Source organism: Thrips palmi, unplaced genomic scaffold, assembly GCF_012932325.1.
Source record: "Thrips palmi isolate BJ-2018 unplaced genomic scaffold, TpBJ-2018v1 HiC_scaffold_10, whole genome shotgun sequence".
In the NCBI taxonomy this organism is placed as follows: domain Eukaryota; kingdom Metazoa; phylum Arthropoda; class Insecta; order Thysanoptera; family Thripidae; genus Thrips; species Thrips palmi.
Genome location: NW_023144621.1, coordinates 12,041,931 through 12,064,095, shown reverse-complemented (window position 1 = coordinate 12,064,095; position 22,165 = coordinate 12,041,931). Strand labels below are relative to the sequence as shown.

The following is a 22,165-nucleotide window of genomic DNA, read 5'->3' as shown; positions in this document are numbered from 1 at the left end:
ACTTCGCCAGGCCCGCCTCCGCCATGTGGCCGAGGGTCAGCGTCAGGCCGGAGTGAACAGCGCTCTCTCCCTCGCACTCACGGGGCGTTCCGCGAAGGCGCGAGAGAGACAGAGCGGCGAGGCCAAGCACCGGTCGAGAACAAGGGCCTCGGAGTCGGAGGGACACATGCTTGCAAAACATTCCGCACCCTTCCGACGAGGCTTGGCCGTGCTTCCCGATACTCGCCCCTCCCCTCCCCTCCCCTCCCCCCGCCGCCGCGCCAGACCGTTCGTCGACCTGGACAGACGTCATAAAGGTAGAGAGGAGGAGAGGGGGCCGTGGGAGCGGACAAGTCGGACAAGGGGTGGCAGAGAGGCAGGCAGTGGAGGCGGCGGAGGCGGCAAGCTGCGCGACACGACGGCGCGTCTCATTTTCGTAGGGCGTTTTGTAGTTTTGTAGGGGTGCAGAATCAGTCCGCTGGCCGACGCGGAGGGTTGCAAAGCGGCGGGGCCCACTGATGGGGCAGGGTCGTGCGTCTAAGCACACCTTAGGACGGGCCGGGTGCGACGGCGGGACACGTGTTGGACATCGTGTCCCCTGTCGCCATGTCGCCCACGCCACGCTGCCGCGCTCACCGCCAGGGCCGCCAGGTAGGGCCAGGTGACCGCCGGCCCGCCTTGCCCGCCCGCCCTCGCCCTGCCCGTTCCGGCGGCCGCATTCGAAATGGTGCGCGCGTGCAATCGATTTCGATTCGTGTCGATTATCGGTAGAAAAAGGAGCTGACCGATTCCGAGTAATCGACGGTAATCGATGAACATTGAGCGAACGGAGCGCCGAAAGGGCGAGCGAGAGGGGTTCATGCTGCAGCAGGCCGCGCGGCGCCACCACACTTGGCTCGAGTTTGGCGTGGTGTCCCATGGGTGTCCCCGTGCTGCTCCTCGTGCTGCTCCTCGTGCTCAAGTTGAAGGCGGCGGTCCGGACGCTGCTGACTCATCTCCGACGCGGGGGTGCTGCTGCTGCTGGCCCCACCGGGGTCTACGCTGGGGGTAAGCACCAAGGTGTGGGCCTTGGCGTGGGCGGGGCTCCATGGGCGGCGGCGTCGCTTGAATGGCGGCAACACCCAACGCGCCGCGCGCCCAACCCCCGTGCGGTTGGTGGTGGACATCGTCGTCGTGGACGTACGACGTCCGGGCCGACGACCTGCCTGGGTGGCTCCGTCCGGGATCCGCCCCTTTCACACCCTGGGCCGGATGGTGGCCGCGGGGCCGCCCGGACCTCAGCGTGCCGTGCCGTGCCGTGCCCTGCCGTGCCGTGCCCTGCCGTGCCGTGCCAGCGGAGCCAGCGGCCAGCGTCACATTACTTTACTTCTCGCACCTGAGCACACCCTGAGCCACCTGAACCAGTGTCAGTAGCACCCCGGAGACAAGGGCCGTGACCAATGCGCATTGTGCGGCGCGCCGCGTGAGCCGCGCGGTGGCCGTGGTGCGTGGTGGTGCGCTGGAGGGATGACCAGCCTGCTGCGTCGCTGCGTCTCTGTCGCACTCAAGGCGCGCCTCGCAGGGGTGCGAGAGAGACAGGGCGACGACGGGAGGCGCTTCGGAATGGCTGGGCAGCGCGCCGTGGCATGCGAAGGAAGTACGCGACATCAGCGCCGGCTACTTGCATTCTCGATGAATGGCCAAGTACTGAGAAGTGCTCCTCGTGAGCGCGGCGCGCAGTGGCTGCACCCCAGGCGACGCTGGCTGGACCCGACTTCGAAATTGGCGTAAACAAGTGGCGAGGAAAGTGAGCACCGGGCTGTGGGCCGACTCCAGGATGGAGCGATGGAAAAATGTTGCTCTTTCGGACTGCTTTGGACTGTGGTAGGTAAGTCGCCTGGCGAAACTGAACCTCGGCGTCAACGCTGCGTGTGGACTTTGTTCTTCATTGAGATTATTTCCGGTTCGGCTGCGCTGCGCACCCCAGGGCCGTGAATGCAGGGTGGAATGTCTGCCCACTGCAAGTGCGCCGGGATTACACGCAGCGCACGCAGCACGGACGCCTCGCCGAGGATCGCCGAGCGCAACAAGTGCCTCGTTGAGGAGGCAGCCGACTCATTTGGCACTCGTTGCTCAGTCTCTCTCGCACCGCTGAGCGCCCCAGAGGCTCGTGAGGCACCGCGTGCAGGTGCGAAAGAGACGGAGCGACGAGTGTGGGCGAAAGTGGCTGATGGCTTCGCTCAATTAGCGACAGGTGAGGATTACTGCACTGCAGAGTGGCGGCAGAGGCGGCGGGCTGGACTGGCTGGACATGGCGGACACAGGGGGTGACAGCAGGGTGACGTGACTTGGCGGGGCACGCCGCCACGCGCACGACGCGCACGGAGTGCAGTAAGCTTTACGCCATGGCCACGTGTGTCGGGGACAGCAAACCCTCCTCTCTCCGCCGCTCTCCCCCCACCCTCCCTCTGGATCCGCCCCCGCCTCCGGCCTGCTCGCACAAAGTGCACAAAGTGCCACAAAGCCGGTGCAAATAACAGCTTCTTTGCGCGGCGCTGAGCAAAAATAAGTGAAGCGGGGGGCGGGGCCGCGTGGCGCGGCGCGGCGGGTCGAAGGGGCGGTGCGGGGGCGTGGCCGGCCACCCACAAGACACCTCGCCCTGCTTCGCCTGCCCCACAGGGCCTGCCCCACAGGGCCTGCCCCGCCTCGGGCCGCACACCTTTGCCCTTTGTCCACGGACCCACAATCGCCGTCCCGCCGGCCGGCACTGCCAGCAACGCCAGCGGCGGTGACAATTCCATCCGTCGCGATGACGATGACGACGGCGACGAGGATGATGATGACGGCACCTCGGCTGCAGCGGCGTTCGCGTGGCTCGCGCGGTCGCGGCCGCGCAGGCTGGACAGTGCTGCTGCTGCGCTAGCCGCTCCGTCATTCCGGAAATTCACATAGTCTCTCTGTCTCTCTCGCACACCGATAACGCACCACGAGTGCGAGCGAGACAGAGCGACGAACGCGGTGTTCGGAATAATCCTGCCGCTGCTCGCTTTGTTTGCGGGTGCTGCTCTGTGTGGTCCAGCGGGCCTACTGGGCAGCCCCGGCAGGCTCTCCTGGCCAATGAATGAGTTTTTAAAAGATTACGGCCGCCTCCCTTTTTTCCCTGCCGTTTTTAATGAAGTTGCGATTATACAGATATGGCCATCAGCTCAGCGCCGTGTGTTGGCATATACACACAGCACTCAGCCATTGAGGTGAGGCCCCGGCCGGGCGAGGTCTGCAGTGTAGGCCCTACAGCCGCCGCGCGGCAAGCTCGGCCTCTGTGTGGACACACTGTGTGGACGCAGGGAAGCGTGGCGACCGGTCGGCGGAGGCCTTTTATCCTGCAGCGGGCCGTGCTTGCCGTGCGCCTCCTGCGCAGGCTGCACGTTCGAACCAGTTTGCAGAGCCGAGGCATGGCGGGCATGGCGAGGTGCCGGCCAGCACCCAGCACAACAGCACAACGGCGTCCTGGCTGGGCGGCAGCGTGTAGCACGCTGTAGCACGCTGTAGCGCCATCCCGGCCCCGGCTTTGACCTGCTGCAAGATTCGCCGACACCGAGTTTTAGGGGCCCTCCTGGCCGGCGCTCGGCTCGGCTCAGCTCTCGGCGCGGCTTGTCTCTGCTCGGCTCGACTCGGCGCGGCTCGGTTCGGCGCGAGCGGCATATTAGCCGACCCAAAGAAGGCCTAATTGCTCTACCCCCGGTGAACCCTATGGGCGGGGAGGGGAGGGGGAGAAGGAGGAGAAGAAGACCACCGATGAAGATCTTGCACCCCGCCCCCACCCCTGGCTGCCCCTGGCCCTACCTGGACCAGTGCAGCGGCATGCGGCGTGCGCCCCGCGGCCCACGCCGTGGCCACGGCACCCAACGCCACCAACGCCGAGCCCTACGCATCGAGAACAGCGCCCCGGGCACATGCGTTTCCCACCTCGCCGGCAGGGGCAGCAAAATCCCCCCCCCCCTCGCCCTGGCGCCCCCATTTAGGGGCGCCCTGCGACGCCGTCCGTCACTGCGGCGCATTCCGCGCGGCGAATGGCGAAGTAAAGGAAAATGATTTCCTTTCATGGGTGCCGTGGTGCGACAGTGGTGCCGCGCCGCCTGGGCAGTGCGGTGCGGTCCGGCTGCATGGTGGTTTTGCTCGCCCGTCATTTCCATGCCTTTTTCCTTTTTTATTCTCTTTCTTTTTCTCTTTCTCTTTCTTTTTCCTCTGCCTTTTCCCGTTTCCTTTTTCTTTTTCATTACTGCGACGCGCGGCCGGGCGGCACTCTGGTGGCGCGGCGCGCATTTCCAAAGGGATGCAATAAATAAGGTGTCGTGCGTTTAGCAAGGTGAGGCCGAAAAGGGGGGAGTCCGACTGCCCGGCCGCCCGGCCGCCCAGCCGCCCAGCCCGAGGCGAGCCTCAGGGCGGGCAAGCGCCGTACCGCCGTGCCGCCGCGCCGCCCGGACTGCCTGGGACAGGAGCCAGGACAGCCTGGGATAGTCCGAGATCGCAACGGACAACGGACAGTGCCGAATTGGTAATGGGAGCGGGGCGGCGAGGGGCGAGAGGTCTTCGTTTGGCCGCTTGGCAAGGCTTGGCCGCCACCTGGAGTCGGGGCGCCACTAACTCCACCGCGTCGGCCGTCGCGTCGGCAGGCAGGTTCATTTCGAACAGCGCTCTCGCAACCCTACGCGACGCCCCAGTGAGAGCCTGGCGGGACTCCGCGTCGCGCGGCCCTCCACTCCAAGCCCACCCCGTCACCAAGGCGACGGCCGGCCGCGCCGCCGCGCGCGGCTGCAGCCCTGAGCCCCTTGTAATCCCCCTCTTCATCTCGCGCGCGATCTTGCTGTTGTTGCTGTTGTTGCTGGTGGTGTTACATTGTGGAAGAGCGTGTGTGCTCATGTGTGTGTGTTTGTGCTACGTGTGTGTAAGTAGGTAGGGGGCTCAGTGTCCGCAGCACACCCCGCTGCGCTGCTGGGCGTCGACAGGCAGGGGAACAGGGGACGCGGGGAGAGCTCAGGAGACACGGCGGCGGTGGCGAACATGGTGTCGAACAAGCCGCTGCACAGCGGCCGTCATCGACCCCCAGAGCGGCGCGGCCGGGCGCGGCGTGGCGGCCAGGCACAGCTTGATACTGCCGAAATTGGGAAGAAAATGACACGCGAAGAATAGAAGCGTGCTGAGGATTTGATGCGTGGCTGCCAGGTAGGCTGCTGATCACACACTGATCCCGCAAAGGACCTCGAGTGCATGGATTGGCTATTGGTGGTGTGAGGTGTTCTTCCGGCGGCGGTGGGGTAATCCTTGCCATGCGGCCGGCTGCGGATAGGCTATATAGACTGACTATAGGCTCCCTGTTGCGGATTAGAGGCAGTCAATATTTTATTTTCCGCTCCCAGTTCCATATTTCATATGCCGTTCTTGCTCAAATTGTCGACGAGTGTCTCAGGTAAGCTTACTTTGGCGAAATTTCCTCAACCCGCCGCGCGCGCCGCCGACCTCGCGTTAGCTATGCGGTCCCAGGGACACTCGCCGTGATAAAGGTCTGAAAAGGGGCCGCTTAGGGCCTTGGTGGGCCGTGGGAGCCCCCACCCCCGCCCCTCTAGCAGGGCAGCAGGCCTCCTTTACTTCAATTTCCATAATGTGAAGAAGATCTCCCCGTCGAGCCGCCGTGACTCACCTGTGGCCGGGCCGCACTCCGTCTTTAGAAAAGGACCCTGATTGTGTTTTCTGTCTTTGTCGCCGGCTTCGGCGCTGGCTTTGGCGCTGGCAGTGGGACGGAGACGGACGGAGGCGGACGACGGAGTCAGGGCGGGCCGGGGCGGGCGGATGCTGTGCGCGAGGCGTTGTGGCGTTGTGGCGTTCACGGCTGCTGGGCGGCCGAGCACGCGGAGACTTGCACGCGGGGCGACACGAAGGCTCGCCGCCTCGCCTCGCCGTGCGGGGGTGGCGTTTCGGGGGCTTTGGGGGGGGGGGGGGGGTCCAGGAAGGGTCCCGATCCATGCCCCGCTCACCCTGCTCTCCGCGAGGCCCTTGCCCGCGCGGGCGGCGTCCTTGCCGCCCTGGCCGGCCAGGGGTGCGCGAGGACGGCGATGATGGCGAGGACGACGCTCTCTTTCCTCCCCGTGCTCCCCGTGCAGCAGCTCGATCGCCGCGCGATAAGGCGCCTTTTTGCTCCGCCGCGCCAACACGCTGGATGCCGAAATGGTGCTCTGTCTCTCTCGCACCCCTACCGTACGCCCCACGAGTGCGAGAGAGACAGGGCGATGAACCACCGTTTCTGGATCAGCCTGCAGGCCGCGCGGAAATGTGGTATCTCGTTACGGTTTCGATGCGCGAAGGCATTGGTGAGAAAATGATGCTGGCCAACTGCGGGTCTACCTGCCCCCCGCGCCCCGCGCCCCCGGCCACCGGAAGGGTGGCGGAGGCTGCTGCGGCAGTAGCACAGTGATGGCTGCGCTGCGGCGGCGGCCGTGCAGCCCTATGCAGCCCGACCGTCACGGATTGGCTCTCATTTTGAGAATGGACAGGTAACCCCGGAGTGATCCGGGGCAGGGGGGAGGGGCGGCGGGGTGCGCGGGCCCCCGCCTCCCCCCGCACCGGCCTCGCGGAGCTGGTGGGGGGTGGAGTGGGGCGAGCCACCCCGAGCGGCCAGGCAGCCAGCCAGCCAGCCCTCCAGGCGCCTGAGCATCATTGAGATGTCCAGCGAGGACGGCGAGGACCCTACCCTCTTCATTCGTGGTTTGCTGCTCGCCGAGAGAGAACGTGCCGAGTTGCCCGCTCCGCTCCGCTCCGGTCAGCCTCCGCTCCGCGCTCCGCAGCGCTGCAGACGAGAAGAGAGTCGACCACCTGTCAAAGTGTAGTGCTTGTGTGTGTGTGCCGTTCAACAAGTTGCGAGTGTGTGCGCGCGTGTGTGTGCTGTTGGTGTTGTTTCTCGCCACCTCGCCGAGAGTGCGAGTGCTTCGGACACTTTACCTGGCTGCCACATTAGCTGAGTGCAGTCAAGTGTATCGCAATGGTGGCGATGCTGGTCCTGCTGGCCGTGTTGACGGCCAGCCTCGTCCCCTCGCTCTGCTCCCCGGCCGACTCGGCGACGACGCCCAGTTTCTGGTGAGTACGGTGCACCTCTTCGAGTACGTCGAGTGCCTCCCACAGCAGACGGTGTTGATTTTGCGCGCTAAGATTCGCGATGCGATCTGCTCCGAGAGGCAGACATGTATCCGTGGCGGTGTGAAAAAAGGGACAGTGCTGTCTACATATAATTTCCGGGTCATGTTTTAGAATGTAACATTTTTACGTGAGATTCATATGTGGTCATTTGCACGAACGGCGCTTCCCTATACCGACTGTCACGTAGCTGCCAACGTTTACCCCAAAAAAATAAAAAATAATTGGAAATGTTTTTCACAATGTTTTAAAAGATGTCGTCGGACATTGTTGTCGGCTTTTCGAAATGCAATCCGGGGAAAATGGGAAAGGGAGCGATACGTAGTGATGAGACCGCGGAGAGGACCTCGATGACGGTCTCCACGGGGCGGTCTGGCGTAGTCTGGCGTGGCCGAGACCTCTAAAACGGCTCGCTGCCTCGCCTGCTCCGCGTAATCCCCACATAATCCTCCCTCGGTGCCGCCTAGAGCCCGCCTAGAGGCCCCCGCCCCGCGCAGGACACGCATGGACTGATGATGGACCAAATGATGAAAGAGTTGAGCCGCGACATCCTGAAAAAAGAAAGAAACATTACAAATAAACGCTTTTCTTCCCCCACAGGTCGTCCAACATTAACAGTATGTTCAGCGGCGAGAACTCGTGGGCCACGTCGGCGCTGAACGAGCACCTTGCCGCGGGGGCGCAGCTCGCCCTGGACCACTGTCAGGAGCAGTTCAAGTGGGACCGCTGGAACTGTCCCAAGAGCGCCTTCTCCAGGTGGGTGTCCTTCTCTTTCCTCGATATCTCGCGTTGCGGCCGAGCCTAACTAAGCTAAACGCTTAGCTCTTATCGCGAAGCCCCCGTGAATGAATGCTGTAAGCCGCGCGCCACCTTCGAGGGCGTCATCGCGCAGCTCACGCGGCTTCCCACCCGCCTCCTCACTGCCGAACTTGCAATGAACTTGAACGGCCGTTCGAATGCCTCTGGGGTCTGGGTCTGCGCGTTGTTGCAAAATGTGAATGATTCGCGAAGCTATCGTGGGAACGCGGCGGAACGCAGCGGAGGGCCTTTAGGCTGGCCGGGCGGTACGGCGAGACGGGCGGCTGCCCCGGAGGGGGCTGCGGGGAGTGGTGGGCGTGGCGGGGCGCGGTGCGGTGGCGAGGTGTGGCGGGGCGGGCGTCGTCGCGCTGCCGCTGAAGCCGACCTCGATCACAGGCTCGCTGCCGCCCTCCTGCCGCCCCTGGGCCCCGACCGGGGCCCTGGCCGCCCTTTGAAGCACCGCGCCGCGCCGGCCCTCCCCCACCTGCCCCCTCTGAGGCCCCCCTGCCCCCTCTGGGGCCCCTGCCGTCCGTACCGGGCGCGCTAGGCGGGGGGCGGGCCGGGGCGGGCCCGCCATAAAGGCACGTGAGGTGAGAATCTGTCGGTGAGGGTCCACCCGGTCCGACTGGGTGCCGCCCGGCCCGGCGGCCCGGCACCCAGCACCATGGGCGCCACATTGGGGTAATATTATTATTATAAAGACGGCCGTTTTGTTCTCCTTCCACTTCCGCTGGCCGCCGCACCGATTGATAGTGCAGCCGTGCCGCCCGTGCCGCATTCCTAGGCCTTTCCTCCTCTCTCGCCGCCGCCGCCGCCGGGAGGCGAACCGCGCGCGTCTCACACCCCGCCGCAAGTACACTGCACAAGTGCCAAGGTGTCGCGGCCGGGGCGTTGACGAGCGTTGGCGTTGGCAGGAACCCCGCCGAACTGAGCCGTACCGCCTGCGAAGAAAGTTGATACCTTTACAATCCGGCGCGTTTACTGGTTTACTGCCGCAGGCATGCGCCGGCTCGGCTCGGCCCGCCCGGCCAGTCGCTTTGTGCCGGCGCGGCTCGCTCCGGTGTGCGCTCCGCTTGCTCCGCTCGGCTCTAGGCCTTTCTCACCGATTTATATGGCCGGATGGGCATTGGGCACCGCCAGGGCACCGCCGTGGGTGCAGGTGCAGGTAGGCGCCGTGCTCGGTGCCGCCGCCCGCACTGCGCCCCAGCCCTGCCCTGCCGCCCTGCCCGCCCGGTCGGTCCATTCGGCTTCCCTTTTAGCACCTTGCCGCCCAGGGCCTGCCCAGGGCCTGCCCAGGGCCCCAGGCTCTGCGCGCTGACTCATCGGCCCCACTTTTTCTCACCCTCTGGAGCGACATTTGCAGGACCAGACCTGCAGAGTCGCTGACCCCGGCGCGGTGTTCGGTGTTGTGGCTTGCCAAGCGGCGCGCGGCGCGCGGGTAGGCAGCCCATCCGCCTCGCGCGCGCTGCCTGTCGCGCGCTGCCCGGCGGCGCTGCTACTTCCCTGGCCGAGCTCGCAGAGTTGACAACGTTGGCTGTTTTGTTCCAGAAGAGGCTTGAAGCCGGCCAACCAGGAGACGGCCTTCGTGTTGGCCGCCACGTCCGCCGGCGTGGTGCACGCCGTGACGCGCTCCTGCTCCGCCGGCAACCTCCCGGACTGCGGCTGCCGCATGCCCACCGGGCCCGCCACGGGGTCCGCCATGGGCGAGACGGACGGCGACGACCCCATCCTGGCCGACCTCAAGACCGCCCAGCAAGTGCTGACCAACAACCCGCACTCCCGGAGGTCCACGGCGGCCTCCACCTCGGACCAGGACGGCGACAAGAACGACGTGAACGGCGTCTCGCACAGTAAGTACTCTGCGACCTAGGTTCGAATCCCCAGCGGTGCCGCCTTTTCTCCCCCCCGGCTCATCGCGGCCAGCGCTGGTACTTCCCTGCTAACCTTCCTGCTCTTCCTCGCAGACAAGAAAAAGTGGGTGTGGTCGGGCTGCAGTGACCACGTCGCGTACGGCGAGCAGGTGGCCGCCAAGTTCCTGGACTTCTTGGTGAAGAGGGGCAACGACGCCTGGGCGTACAGCTCGCTGCACAACAACCGTGCCGGCCGCCTGGTAAGTTCCTTGCCCCTGTTGCATACATCAGCCGAGGAGGTGCCTTTCCGTTGTTTCGGCTTTCCGAGCCTAATGCCCCCGTTTGTTGTTGTCCAGGCCGTGCGCGAGTCCCTGCAGAAGCACTGCAAGTGCCACGGCGTGTCCGGCTCGTGCTCGCTGCAGACGTGCTGGATGGCCGTGCCCAGCTTCGCCCGCGTGGCCGCCACGCTGCGCCGCCACTACGACCACGCCGTGCGCATCGACTTCGAGTCCGGCCACGGCAAGCTGGTGCTGGGCAACTCGGCGTCCGGGCTGGTGCAGCGCAGCGCCGACCGCACCGCCCCCTCCGTGCCCGCCGAGAAGCTGGTCTTCCTGGAGGAGTCGCCCGACTACTGCAAGATCAACAACACGACCGGTGAGTTGGAGATGCGCCTAGCCGCTTACAAGCACTCCTTGATGAGCCCCGCGGCGTGGACCTCGGTTTTGAGCCTCCTTTTTCTACCCCCAGGATGGACCGGCACCAAGGGCCGCACCTGCTCGCGGAACCGCGGCGAGGGCGTGGGGCGCGCGGAGCGGCGGTCGTGCAAGGAGCTGTGCCGCGCGTGCGGGCACCGCGTGCGGCGCCAGACCCGACAGGTGTCGCGCCACTGCCAGTGCAGCTTCCAGTGGTGCTGCCAAGTCAAGTGCAAGACCTGCGTGGAGACCGTCAAGGAGCACTTCTGCGGCTAGCCTGCCTGACGCCTGCCAGCCCGGCGTGCCGTCAGGGAGAGCCCCTTGCCATGGGGGCGCGGAGGGAAGCCTGCTGCGGCTAGGTCCATGTTTAGGACCTACTTCGAGTCCGTTCGAGCAGCGCCTCTGCGCCCGCGGGCCCGCGCCCGTGTCAACCTCGCCACTCTCCAGGACTCCGCAGCGCCGCCACCCCTAGTGACGACTCTTCTCCCTCTGAGCCCGCGGAGGGAGCATTTTCTAGTCTCTCTTCCTCCTCACGACTGCGGCAGATTCGAACGGGTTGTGATTTTAGGACTCGGCATACCAGCCAGGATGCGCGTCCAGTGACCAAAACCTCTCATTCGTAAATATTAATGACTTTAAGATTTATTAGTTTTATAATTTTAATCCCATCAAATTTTGAGGATATGTAATTTTAATTTTTAACTCAAAACATTCCGCTCTCTCTGTACTGTACCTCGAGATCTCATCGTGTGCTCTTTTCCTGTATTGATTTGGTGAAAAGCAGAGCACGCATCGGCCCGACAGCAGGGGCTGTGGGCGTGACTATTTTTAATTATTAGTATGTATTACAAGACTGACACAGCTTGAGGTGTTATTGTCAGATAGTACAATCAAGATACCAAATCAGTATTTTATATAGTGATATTGTGTTGTTATTATATACGTATTGTATATAAATATTTCTGTATATTGTCTCCTTGTTAACTCATGAATAATTCTAATGACAATGTAGTGCTCAATTTTTTTTAAAGATGAATGTAAATATTAAAACATTGCTCAATCATCTAGAACCCTCGGCTCATTTACTTACTGACCAACATTCCCCCCAACGATCCCATACAATATAGAATCTCGATTATTTTAGGTGGGAACAAGCAGCTGCTTCTCTATTTTTTGTAACTTTTATTTGGTGACAACTGAACAAGGGAGCTTCGTACACGAGACACGAATTGCTTGGCCGTGACAGAGTGGAAAGAGTCGGTCACGGTGCCGGCCGACGGTCGCCGACGGTCGCCGACGGCACATGCAGCACGTGCACCTGGCCGCGCGGCCGCGCCTACGCGGGCTTTATTCCGAACAGTCCTTCCGTCGGTCCGTCTCTCTCGCTCGCACTCATGGAGCGTCGCGTAGGGGTGCGAGAGAGACAGAGAGACGACGCATGTTTGGAAACGCTGCGCTGGCCCTACGCCCCACCAGCGTGGCGGGAGCGTGGAAAGGAATCCATCCCGGGCATTCAAAACCGGCGGCATGGCGCGGAGGGGATCAAAGCCCCGCGACTCCCGCGACGCGAGCCACTCGAGGCGCACGGACGGACAGACGGGCCGCGGGCAGCAGCGCGTCGGCCTTGCCGTTGCCGCCACTCGGCGCCAGGAGTTCCCCCGGAGTGCCTCGAGGGGCCGCACGCAGCACCTGCACCTTCTGGACCTTCTGGGCCTGGACGCAGGTGGGTCTACACTAGAGACGCTACTACGTAGACTGCAACGCTGCAGCAGACAGGGCGAAGCCGCGCGGCGGTCACGCCGTGTCACGCCCCGAGGTGCCTGAGGCCACGTCGAAGGGCTGCTAGAGTTGGCTGGAGCGCAGGCTCAGGGCGTCTGCCCTGTCCGCCCTGCCCGCCCTGCCCGCGTCACGTCATGTTACGTCTCGTCACGTCACGCGGGTGTCACGGTGTCACACGCGGTCGAGCGGGCGTCATTGGCCGCAGCGCCGCGCGTCGCGTCGATGAGGACTTGGACTTTCACATCGCGGACAGGCGACGGGTCCGGCATGCGGCCAGTTTCCCCGGCCACCGCGGCGCGACGCGGATCGTCCGGTTCAACGTCGTCGAGTTCGGAAACGCCGCGGCGCTGGCGCTGTGCTGGCGCTGCGCTGGCGGCACGCGCCGGGGAAGTCCAGTGTAATTGCCGCACCGAGGAGGCGAGGACGCGCGGGGCTTAGTTTAACAGTCTAGACGGTCCGCTGCGATGGACGCGGATTACCGGGGGATCACGGGGAGATAGATAGCGGCGGCGTGCGCGACACGTCACGCCAGTGTCACGGGCCTCAGCTTGGGGTGGCGGTCTTGGAGGCGGTAACCGTAAAATGACATCACAGTGCCTTTTGGCCTCTCGGCGCCATTGAAGCCACCGGTTGTGTAGAGCCGCCAGCGATCGCTTTATGGGCAGTAGGTCGCCTGGCTAGCCTGCCTGGCCGAGATAGTGCGATACGCGATCTGCACAGATCACCGGGATTACACGGGCGACGACGGCGGCCTCGTCAGCGCCGAGTCACCTCGCCGACATACCCCGCGCCGCGCAGACTCTCGTGTCGGGGCGCGGAGTATCGCCGCCGCTTTCGGTGCGCGTCGCGTTGCACGGTTTACCACGCACTAAACTTAGGCCTGCCCCGATTTAGGTTGACGTCGTCGTCTGCTGCTCGCACGCTGTGAGCGACGGGCCAGCAGGACCACCAGCCACCAGCAACCCAAAGTCTGCCGCACTTCCTCGAGTATCGGGACGGCGGTCTGCCGGCCGTGACGCCAATACTCCCTGCCGGTTCGCCGGTACCTGCCGCCGCCGATACCCACTGCGCCGCGCGGCGGAGTGCGAGAGAGACAGAGCTCGAGTGGGAACCGCGCGAGTGCGAGCGAGAAGGATGGCGTACTCCACTCGCTGCAAGCTGGCGTCAGTGGCGGCCGCTGTGCTGGTAGGCATCGCCATCATCCTCGCCGTCGTCCTCACCATGAACAACGGAGGCAGCGCCGACTCCACCGAGCCCTGGGTCAGCCAGAACAGGCTGCCGAGCACCGTGGTGCCCAGCCGGTACGACATCCGCCTGCACCCCAACCTGGATGCCGGCACGTTCACCGGTAAGTCGCGGACGCCGTCGCCGAGGTTCTCTGGGGCCGCCGGCCAGGACGCCCAGCTGTTGTTGTTGGGGTTATGTTGCCCAGGACTTGACTGTCATTGACGGTCAATGGGCTGGCTGTGGTGTTACTGGAGTGTAATGTTGCTTGAATTTGTACTTTGCGAGCGAAATGAATGGCCAGACGACTCTTTGAGTAGCGTGGGTCTTGAAATGCGGCTTGTTACATTGATTGAAAGCTGGATTGTTTGTTTACATGCAGACATCCCAGTACTGGTTGTATCCATCCATAACACTGGGCATTATGTTATTAGTTATCAGACATACAACTACTGAGAAAAGTCTATGCAGTAGTGATAAATCTTACATTGTTTGTAATGCTGACTCTGCACTCTACTGTTCACAATTTCCTATATGATTGCATTGCAAAATCAGTGTTAATTCAATTTATAGCATCACATGATTAGCATCATGTAAATGAGATTAGGCGTAATTTTTTTTACGGCTAGTGCACTTTCTGTGGTGTTGCTTATCTTTATCTCATGGCTTACTTTGTAGATAGTCCTCAACTCTGTGCATACCCAAGATAACATTTGTATTGTGCTGTTGGATGAGTTTCAACTTTCATGTTATTGAGAAGGGCCTCTGTTTAATTTCCAGGAACTGTCGAAGCAGAAATTGAACTGCAAGAGGATCGCACCTGGTTTGTTATCCATGCCAAGTGGCTGGACGTTTCTTCAGTTTCCCTACAAAATTCTGCTGGATCAGTTTCCCTGAAAGCGCCTGTGGAAGTACCCAAAAATGAGTGGTGGGTCATTCAGCCCTCTAGCGGCTCCATTCCTCGGGGCACCTACAAGTTCACTGTGGAGTTCTCCGGGAGCCTTACCAGAGGCATTGTGGGCTTTTACCGCAGCACCCACACCAATGCTGAAGGTCAAACACGGTGAGTAGCCTCTTTAGTGTTATTTTTTTATCCCGTCTCCCCATGAATGCGTTGTATGCGTAAAGGAAATAGGTTTTTTTTCTTTTGGTTGGGCGTTGTCAAAGATGGGCTGGGTAACACTTGAAGGTAGAAAATTGACTCGTCAGTTTCACTGTGGTTAGTTTTATTTGACATTAGCAGTGCATCCACTCCCCCACTTGTTGCAACAGTGATAGACAGCTCTCCCCCTCCCCCTCCCCCTGCCCCTCCTCATACCCGCACCGCCCGCACGCAGCGCCAAGCCGCCACGCCATGGTGTACTGTCCGGTGGGGGGTCAGCAACTCATGGCTCTGGCCTTTGGAACAACGCACGAAAGCTTGATGAGGCCAATTAAAGTGGGTGCGAACTCACTCGAGGACGAGGACGACGGCACGCCGGCCGGCCGGGCGTCGCGTCGTACGCGTCTCCTCGGCCCTGGTAGGTCCACCTATCAGGACTAGCTCTACCCAAGTCCATCGCGGTTCCCCTCAGGGAGTCGATCCAGTACCCTCCTCGCCCCACCGCCCGGCTCAGGGCGTGCACGTCCTCCCTTCCTTGGTCCCTTGACTCGCGACCTGGCGGCAAGGACGGCAAGCCTTGCGCTTCCCCGGCGCCACCGCACGGCCGCCGCGCCGCGCACCGCCGCGGCGCTGACCCCGGCGACGACGCCCGGCGCGGCCCGGCCGACGCCTTCCCTCCGTCCCGCCCCGCCCACCCCGCCCAGGCCTGCGCCTGCCGTCGGCCCGCCGCCTGACGAGGCGATATGACCACGGCGTCGTGGGCGTCGCCATCCCGCCGCGCCGCGTGAGTGCGAGTGAGTGAGTGAGTGCGAGTGCTATTGCTGGAAAAGCATGAGGCATGGCGTGTCTTGTGACGTGACGTCACGGAGGGGCAGGCAGGGCTGAGGGCGGGCAGGGCGCGGGGCGCGGGTCACGCAGCCTGGAGGAGAGGATATCTCTCTTCTCTTCAGTCGGCGTCGAGTCGGGACGGGTCACGGGACGGGTCGAGCTTGACAGCCTCCTTCGCCGCGACGCCCCGCGCCCCGCCCGTCGCGGAACGCGACGCCCCGCATCACCCCGCGCGTGCCGCGTGCCGCGTGCCCCGTGTCGCCGCGGGCGCTGTGGCGCCACCGGGCCGTAACGTGCGCGCTTGGAGGCGCCCAGTCGCATGACACGCGTTGCGTCGCGTTGCGTCGCGTTGCGTCGCGTTGCTTCGCGCTGCACCGCATCAAGGCTGCTTCGCCGCGCCGCGCGTCGAAAGCGGCAGCCCGTTTTTCGCGCACGGCTGGACTGGCCGTGGGATGCTGCGGCCACGCGCGTCCTCCGCCGTCCGGAACCGGAACTTGGTCGCGGCCATGGTGAAGACCGTCGCCGTTGTTGAGTGATTCGATTGCCAAAGTCTGCTGGTGTGTTTCGGAGGTTTCTGTCTTGTGTCGCCGTTTCCAACATTTCTGCCATTGGTTCTCCATGTCGCGGGGTCGACGGCGCTGGCCCGCGTTGATAGCTCCTTGCGCTGTTCCTCGTCAAGTGACTCATCATGTCGCTGCGCGCGTAGCCGCGTAGCCGCGTAGTCAAGTAGCACCAACGCGTGCTGCACCGCGGGGCCGCCTCGGCGCCGATGGAATGCCCGGGGGGGGGGGGGGTTGCTCTTTGAACCGACTGTACTGCTGGATGTAAATCAGAGCGCGAGAACTGCCTCGGGAACTAGTTCGGCCGGGAGGCGCCTCCTCTTTGCCGGAATGTCGCGGACGTCGTTGTCTGGAGTCCCCCTGCCGCCGCCCCGCGCCGCCCGCGCCGCGGGGCCCCAGGCGACGCCCGGCCCGACGCCTTTAAGTGGACGAATTAATGCAGAAATGAAAGCCCAGTGCCGTGTCGCGCGGCGTGGAGCTGCGCGGCGCCAGGGAAGCCCAGTCCGGCGGCGGCAGGTTCGGCCTTTCGGCGCGCCTCGCGGTCGCTCGCGGTGGTCTGCAGACTCGCGGCCCTTCTTGCAGGTTTCCGCGGGGCTCGGCCGCTAGGCCAGGCTCGGCCAGGCTCGGCCAGGCTAGGCCATGGCGCCGCACTTCCGACAGCGGCGCTCGGTGCTGCTCAACGCCTCTGGCGGCTCCGGCCGCGGCAAGGGGCGGGGGCTGCTGACGCCGTGCCTCGTGGGGTTCTGCACGGTGCTGGCCGTGGTGACGGCCTGCTTGCTCGCGACGCTGCTGCTGCTGCACCACCAGTTGAAGCTGTTCCCCGACGAGCGCCCCGGGCTGGTGGACCTGGGCAAGGACCTCGACGAGCAGCTCCGCGCGGTGGAGGGCCACGAGATGTGGGCCATGGAGCGCGTCCGCGCTGGACTCAACGTGACGGGGGCCTCGTTGGAGGAGAAGGTGGCTTGGCTGCTTCGGCATGGCCAGCGCCTCAGGGCGGCCAGGATCATCTTGGACTATGAACGCGCCGTGGCTGCTAACGCCTCAGTCGCCGAGGCCTCCACCGCCGCGCCGAGCACTTCGCCGACGGCCGCCGCGGCGCCAGCCCCCACGGACACCACCTCCACGACGGCCTGGTCGACGAGCGCCCCGACCGCGCCGCCAGAACGCTCGCCCAACGCAGAGCCTCTTGAGGAGACGGAGATCATCTCGGACCCGCTCCGGCCGCTGGAAGTGGAGGCGGTGGTGCTGAGCCCCGCCAAGTCCGAGGCCGGCGTCGAGGCGTGGCGCCGCGTGCCGCGCCTGGCCGAGGACGTGCTGCCCGACCGCTACGACTTGGTGCTGCAGCCCGACCTCAAGGCGGGCACGCTGTCCGGCAAAGTGAGCATCACGATGAGGGTGCTGGCGCCGCGCAGGGACGTCTGGCTGCACGCGCTCCACATGTACATCAACGAGGTGACCCTGGCTTTGGTGCGCCCCAACGCCACCGCCGAGGCCGAGGCTGCCCAGGCTGTCCAGGCTGCCCAGGCTGCCCAGCCCTCCGAGACCCCAGGGACGGGACCGGACTGGTGCTCGCGCGCGCCCGGCGGCCTCAAAGTGAACGAGACGGTGTTGTGGGCGGCCACCCAGTTCCTGGTGGTCCGCCTCGACTGCCTGCTGGTGCCGGGCGTCTACGACCTGCACATTTCCTTCACCGGCTCACTGCTGACGGAGGGCCGTGGCCTGTTTCGCTTCGCGTACAAGTCCACCGACAACACGACCAGGTTCGGGGAGTGGAGCACTAGCGCTCTAGAAGCGAGGCATTGTATTGTGGGAGCGGTAGTGTCGGAAGGGGCAATGTCGGCAAAGGGGTTGTTTCTGAAGGAGAGCTGCTTTCATGTCACACCCTGTGTATCATTACTTTATATAATGTAGTCATTTGTTTCCTAGTACTGACCTTTGATTGGTTTTGTTCACCTGGACAGATACATTGCCACTACCAAGTTTGAGCCGACGTATGCTCGCCTGGCATTCCCTTGCTTCGACGAGCCCGCCATGAAGGCGTCCTACAAGGTGCGGCTTGTGAAGCCGGCATCGCAAGAGTACATTGCGCTCTCAAACAGCGATGTCCTGGTATGTCAATGTTTTCAAATGTTCGTTACTTTGTTTTGTCGATTTGACGATTTTCTTATCATAGCGTTTCCTGTTTTCTTTCAGGGGCAAGTCACTGATACTGCCACTAATTTAACTACAGTGGAGTTTACAGAAACTGTGAAAATGTCATCATATCTTGCCGCTTTCATAGTGTGTGATTTTGAAAAAGACCAAGAAAACAAGACCATGTCATCAGGAAAACCTGTCAATATATATGCCCGTCATGAACAAATTGATAATACTAAGGAGGCCTTGAATGTCGCCTATTATGCTGTCAATTTTTATGCCGACTATTTTAAAATCCCATATCCTATGCCAAAAGTTGGTATGTATTCCTGGAATCTCATTGTATATTTTGAAACACCAAATTAGCATCTAAGTAGAAATTTCCTTGACCCCTTTGTATTATTTTCTCAACTCACAGATTTAATTGCAATTCCTGACTTTGTATCTGGTGCCATGGAAAATTGGGGACTCATAACATTCCGTGAAACATCTGTTCTTTTCGACCCCGTTGAAAACTCTAAGGGAAATCAAGAAGCCATTTCAGAGACAGTTGCTCATGAACTCGCTCACATGTGGTTTGGAAATCTAGGTATGTAAATATTTATTTTAACACCTCTTGTGTTCTTGCACCACACATTCTCCCACGATGTTCTTTATTTCTTATTGTTTGATTTGTTCGGTGCTGCTTTGATTTCTTGTAGTGACAATGAAGTGGTGGACTGACTTGTGGTTAAATGAAGGCTTTGCCACATTCATGGCACAGAAATCTCTGAGCCACATGCACCCTGATTGGGATTATGTAAGTGTTTGCATTGATTTAGGGTAACTATAAGAACACCTTAATTATTTTTTCTAACTGTTTAAACTTTATTTCCTGAAAACAGAACAATCAGTTTATTGTTGATACTATGTTATCAATTCTTAAACTTGACTCTGAACTCAGTTCTCATCCAGTTCTTCAAGAGGTATCCAGTCCTGATCAAATAACAGAGATTTTTGATACAATTTCTTATGACAAGGTAACAACTAGATACTTAAATTTTCCTTTTTGATTGTGTTTTTTAAAAAGTTTTATGAGTAACAAATATGTGTTTGATTCAGGGCTCATCTGTCATAGTAATGTTGGAAGCTTTTATGGGAGAGGACAAATTTGCCAAGGGATTGCACACATACCTTAATACGCATCAGTACAGAAATGCTGAGACTGCTGATCTTTGGCGGTCTCTGCAAGACTATGCCCCACCAAATGTAGATGTTGCCAAGGTAATGGACACATGGACAAGGCAAATGGGCTTCCCAGTTGTGACTGTTACCACCACTGGTCCGGGAAAATATGTCCTCTCACAAAAGCGTTTCCTATCTAATCCAGAGGCAACATACGATCCATCAACGTCTAAATATGGGTATGCTTCATATTTTGTGAATGTCACGATACTATGGGTACCAATTTGTTCACTTTTTATTTTTATTTTTCAGATACAAGTGGGAAATTCCAATCTTCATTGCAACATCTGTCAGCAAGTCATATGAGTTGTACTGGCTGGATTCAACACAAGAAAAACGTAAGATAAGGTTACATGTGGTTGGTAATAATCGTGTGTGTCCAATTTAAAATGCCAATTAAATGGTTAATGACGTCTTTCTTTCCATTCAGTTGACATTACAGTTGAATCTTCAGTGCAATGGATAAAAATCAATCACCATCAAACCAGCTACTTCCGTACTAATTATGATGATGCTGGGTGGTCTGCTCTTATTGGTGCTCTTACTCAAGATGCAACAGTATGATTATTTATATTTTACTTTGCCAGTGCTCCATTTTGGACCAAAACCTGTTTTGACTTGGGCATTTGTTTGTTTAGCAAATAGATGCAATTGACCGTGCTGGCTTGATAAGTGATGCCTTCAGTTTGGCTGATGCCCAACAAATCACTTATGGAAGAGCCCTTGACTTGACGAAGTATCTTGTTAACGAAAAAGAGCTAGTTCCGTGGGATGCTGCAGGCACGGCCATTGCAACTTTACTCCAGCGTCTTCCACAGTCTGAACCTTTAAAGGTGAAAATCCTTAATTTCTTTTTAAGTTTCATTTTATTGAAACAAATTATTATTTTCAATTGTCTTTCTTCACAGAAATATGCTATAAGTCTGCTTAAACCTATTGTATCAAGTCTCACTTGGTCTGCTGGTGCAAGTGATGGTCATTTAACAAGGTGAGTAGATTGTTTTTTGTTTAGGAAGAAAGCTCAAATTGACCCCTTTTCTTCATTTATGCATGCAATCATAGTTTGATTTAAAAAAAAAAAATAACATAGTTTCTCTATTTCAGGCGCTTGAGGACTCTTGTTCTTGAATTGGTCTGCTCCCTCGATGATGCACAGGCGTTGAGTCAAGCAAACAGTCTCTTCAGCAGCTGGCTGAATGGGGGTCCCAAACCAGATCCTGACATTCGTTCTGTAGTATACAGATACGGTATGTTTCAGCAGCCAGCCCTTTCTGAAAAAAATTATAATAAAAGAATATTTTTTATTCTAGAAATTCTTTTTTTTTTAAATAGAAGATAATATTTTTTTTCTTCCCCCTAGGTTTGGGCGCATCAGACAATGTAGACCAATGGAATAATCTGTTTGAAACAAAATTCAAGAAAGAAACAAACACCCAAGAAAGAGCCAAGTTAATGGCAGCCTTGGCAGCTACTCCTAATGTAGAGAGCCTTAAGAAGTAAGCGTCATAAAACTTCATTAGTAACCATTTGTGTTTAGACTGTCTGTTTATTTCATCTGGATGTTCAACACATTTCAAAACTTTTCAGGTATTTAGATATTGCCAAGGATGAAAGTATTATAAGATCTCAAGATTATTTCACAGTTTTGGGATACATTGCCAACAATCCCAAGGGTGAACAGCTGGTGTGGGATTTCTACAGGTAAAACACTATCAACTTATTTTGTGTGATTTTGTTTCTTTCACAATTACCAAGTTTTTTTTATCTTTCTCTTTAATAGAGACCAGTACGACTACCTTCTGAAAAGGTTTACTCTCAATGACCGTACTTTTGGACGTTTTATTGTTAGAGTTACCGGCAAATTTGACACTGAGACAAGACTGACAGAGGTATGCAAGTATTCTCTTTATTACTTATTGAATACCTTCCTACTGTACCAAAGTGGAAAGCCCTGAACTCACTGTTTTTCTTTGTCTTTATTCAGTTAAAAAGTTTCTTCGAACAGCACCCTGATGCAGGTGCAGGTACTGCTGCCAGAAAGCAAGCACTTGAGGGTGTAGAAAACAGAATCAAATGGCTTGCAACTCACAAAAAAGCTGTTGAAGACTGGCTGGGGCAGAATGCATAGCTAGATCAAAGACTGTGAGTGTCAAACCTAATTGTTTATCACTTTGGACATGTGTTTGTGATCCGTTTCCATTTTAACAAAGTGTGCCAAAATCAATATGTCGCATGAGTAGGTATTTTAATTATGCAGGGAAGAATTGTTTGAATCAATTTACAAACAACTTCAGTTGTATCTTGCCTTTAAGAAGTCTGATTAAGTAAACTGTTTGTTTAATATTATTTCTGAAATACAATGTTTAAGATAAAGTACGACTGAGCAAATTTGACGAACTCAGGCATAATATTCAGCCTGCTGGGGGCCCAGTGCACCCACCCCCTATTGGCGCGACCTGCACACCGACGGCACTAAAGGGGGCCCTGCCAATTTTTGGACTGCTGACTTGGGAGAATAGATCGCACCGCATATCACTTGTATATTGCTGAAAATACTGAACACTGAGGAATTCAAAATCACAACAAAATTTAAATAAATACATATCTTTATTTACACAAAAATTAACTTGGTCACCGAACACTATCATAATAGTGCACCAGAGAAGAACAAGAATAAGTTTATTGGGTACAAAGTTAATTTCTTCCTTCCACGTGGTTTACTTATACTATTCATAGGAAAATGATATTTACATAGCAGATTAATGTACAAGTACAGGGCAAAAGGGAACAAGTAGATTGATTATTAGATGCTCCAATGTCGATGTACTG

General features: G+C 58.7%; 2 protein-coding genes across 5 annotated transcripts; both read left to right on the top strand.

The window, feature by feature from the left end:
- Positions 1-6,642: 6,642 nt before the first annotated feature.
- Positions 6,643-11,547, top strand: LOC117654129 (protein Wnt-8b-like). 3 transcript variants are annotated; one of them, XM_034400328.1, is made up of 6 exons: positions 6,643-7,086; positions 7,744-7,899; positions 9,490-9,791; positions 9,906-10,051; positions 10,148-10,445; positions 10,539-10,903. In XM_034400328.1, the coding sequence occupies exons 1-6, from the start codon at positions 6,992-6,994 to the stop codon at positions 10,757-10,759; spliced, it is 1,218 nt and encodes a 405-aa protein (XP_034256219.1). In that variant the 5' UTR covers positions 6,643-6,991; the 3' UTR covers positions 10,760-10,903. The 3 variants fall into 3 exon arrangements, with proteins under 3 accessions (XP_034256219.1, XP_034256217.1, XP_034256216.1); XM_034400326.1 differs by having other exon boundaries at positions 6,645-7,086; positions 9,493-9,791; positions 10,519-11,547; XM_034400325.1 differs by having other exon boundaries at positions 6,645-7,086; positions 10,519-11,547.
- A 531-nt stretch (positions 11,548-12,078) lies between these two features.
- On the top strand, positions 12,079-21,712 carry LOC117654343 (glutamyl aminopeptidase-like). 2 transcript variants are annotated; one of them, XM_034400928.1, is made up of 18 exons: positions 12,079-12,206; positions 13,157-13,610; positions 14,267-14,549; positions 17,938-18,085; positions 18,170-18,431; positions 18,531-18,701; positions 18,814-18,911; positions 18,997-19,131; positions 19,214-19,515; positions 19,589-19,674; positions 19,767-19,894; positions 19,975-20,169; positions 20,245-20,324; positions 20,441-20,583; positions 20,697-20,832; positions 20,924-21,037; positions 21,117-21,225; positions 21,321-21,712. In XM_034400928.1, the coding sequence occupies exons 2-18, from the start codon at positions 13,397-13,399 to the stop codon at positions 21,462-21,464; spliced, it is 2,748 nt and encodes a 915-aa protein (XP_034256819.1). In that variant the 5' UTR covers positions 12,079-12,206; positions 13,157-13,396; the 3' UTR covers positions 21,465-21,712. The 2 variants fall into 2 exon arrangements, with proteins under 2 accessions (XP_034256819.1, XP_034256818.1); XM_034400927.1 differs by lacking the exons at positions 12,079-12,206; positions 13,157-13,610; positions 14,267-14,549 and adding an exon at positions 16,579-17,736.
- The last annotated feature ends 453 nt before the right edge of the window (positions 21,713-22,165 follow it).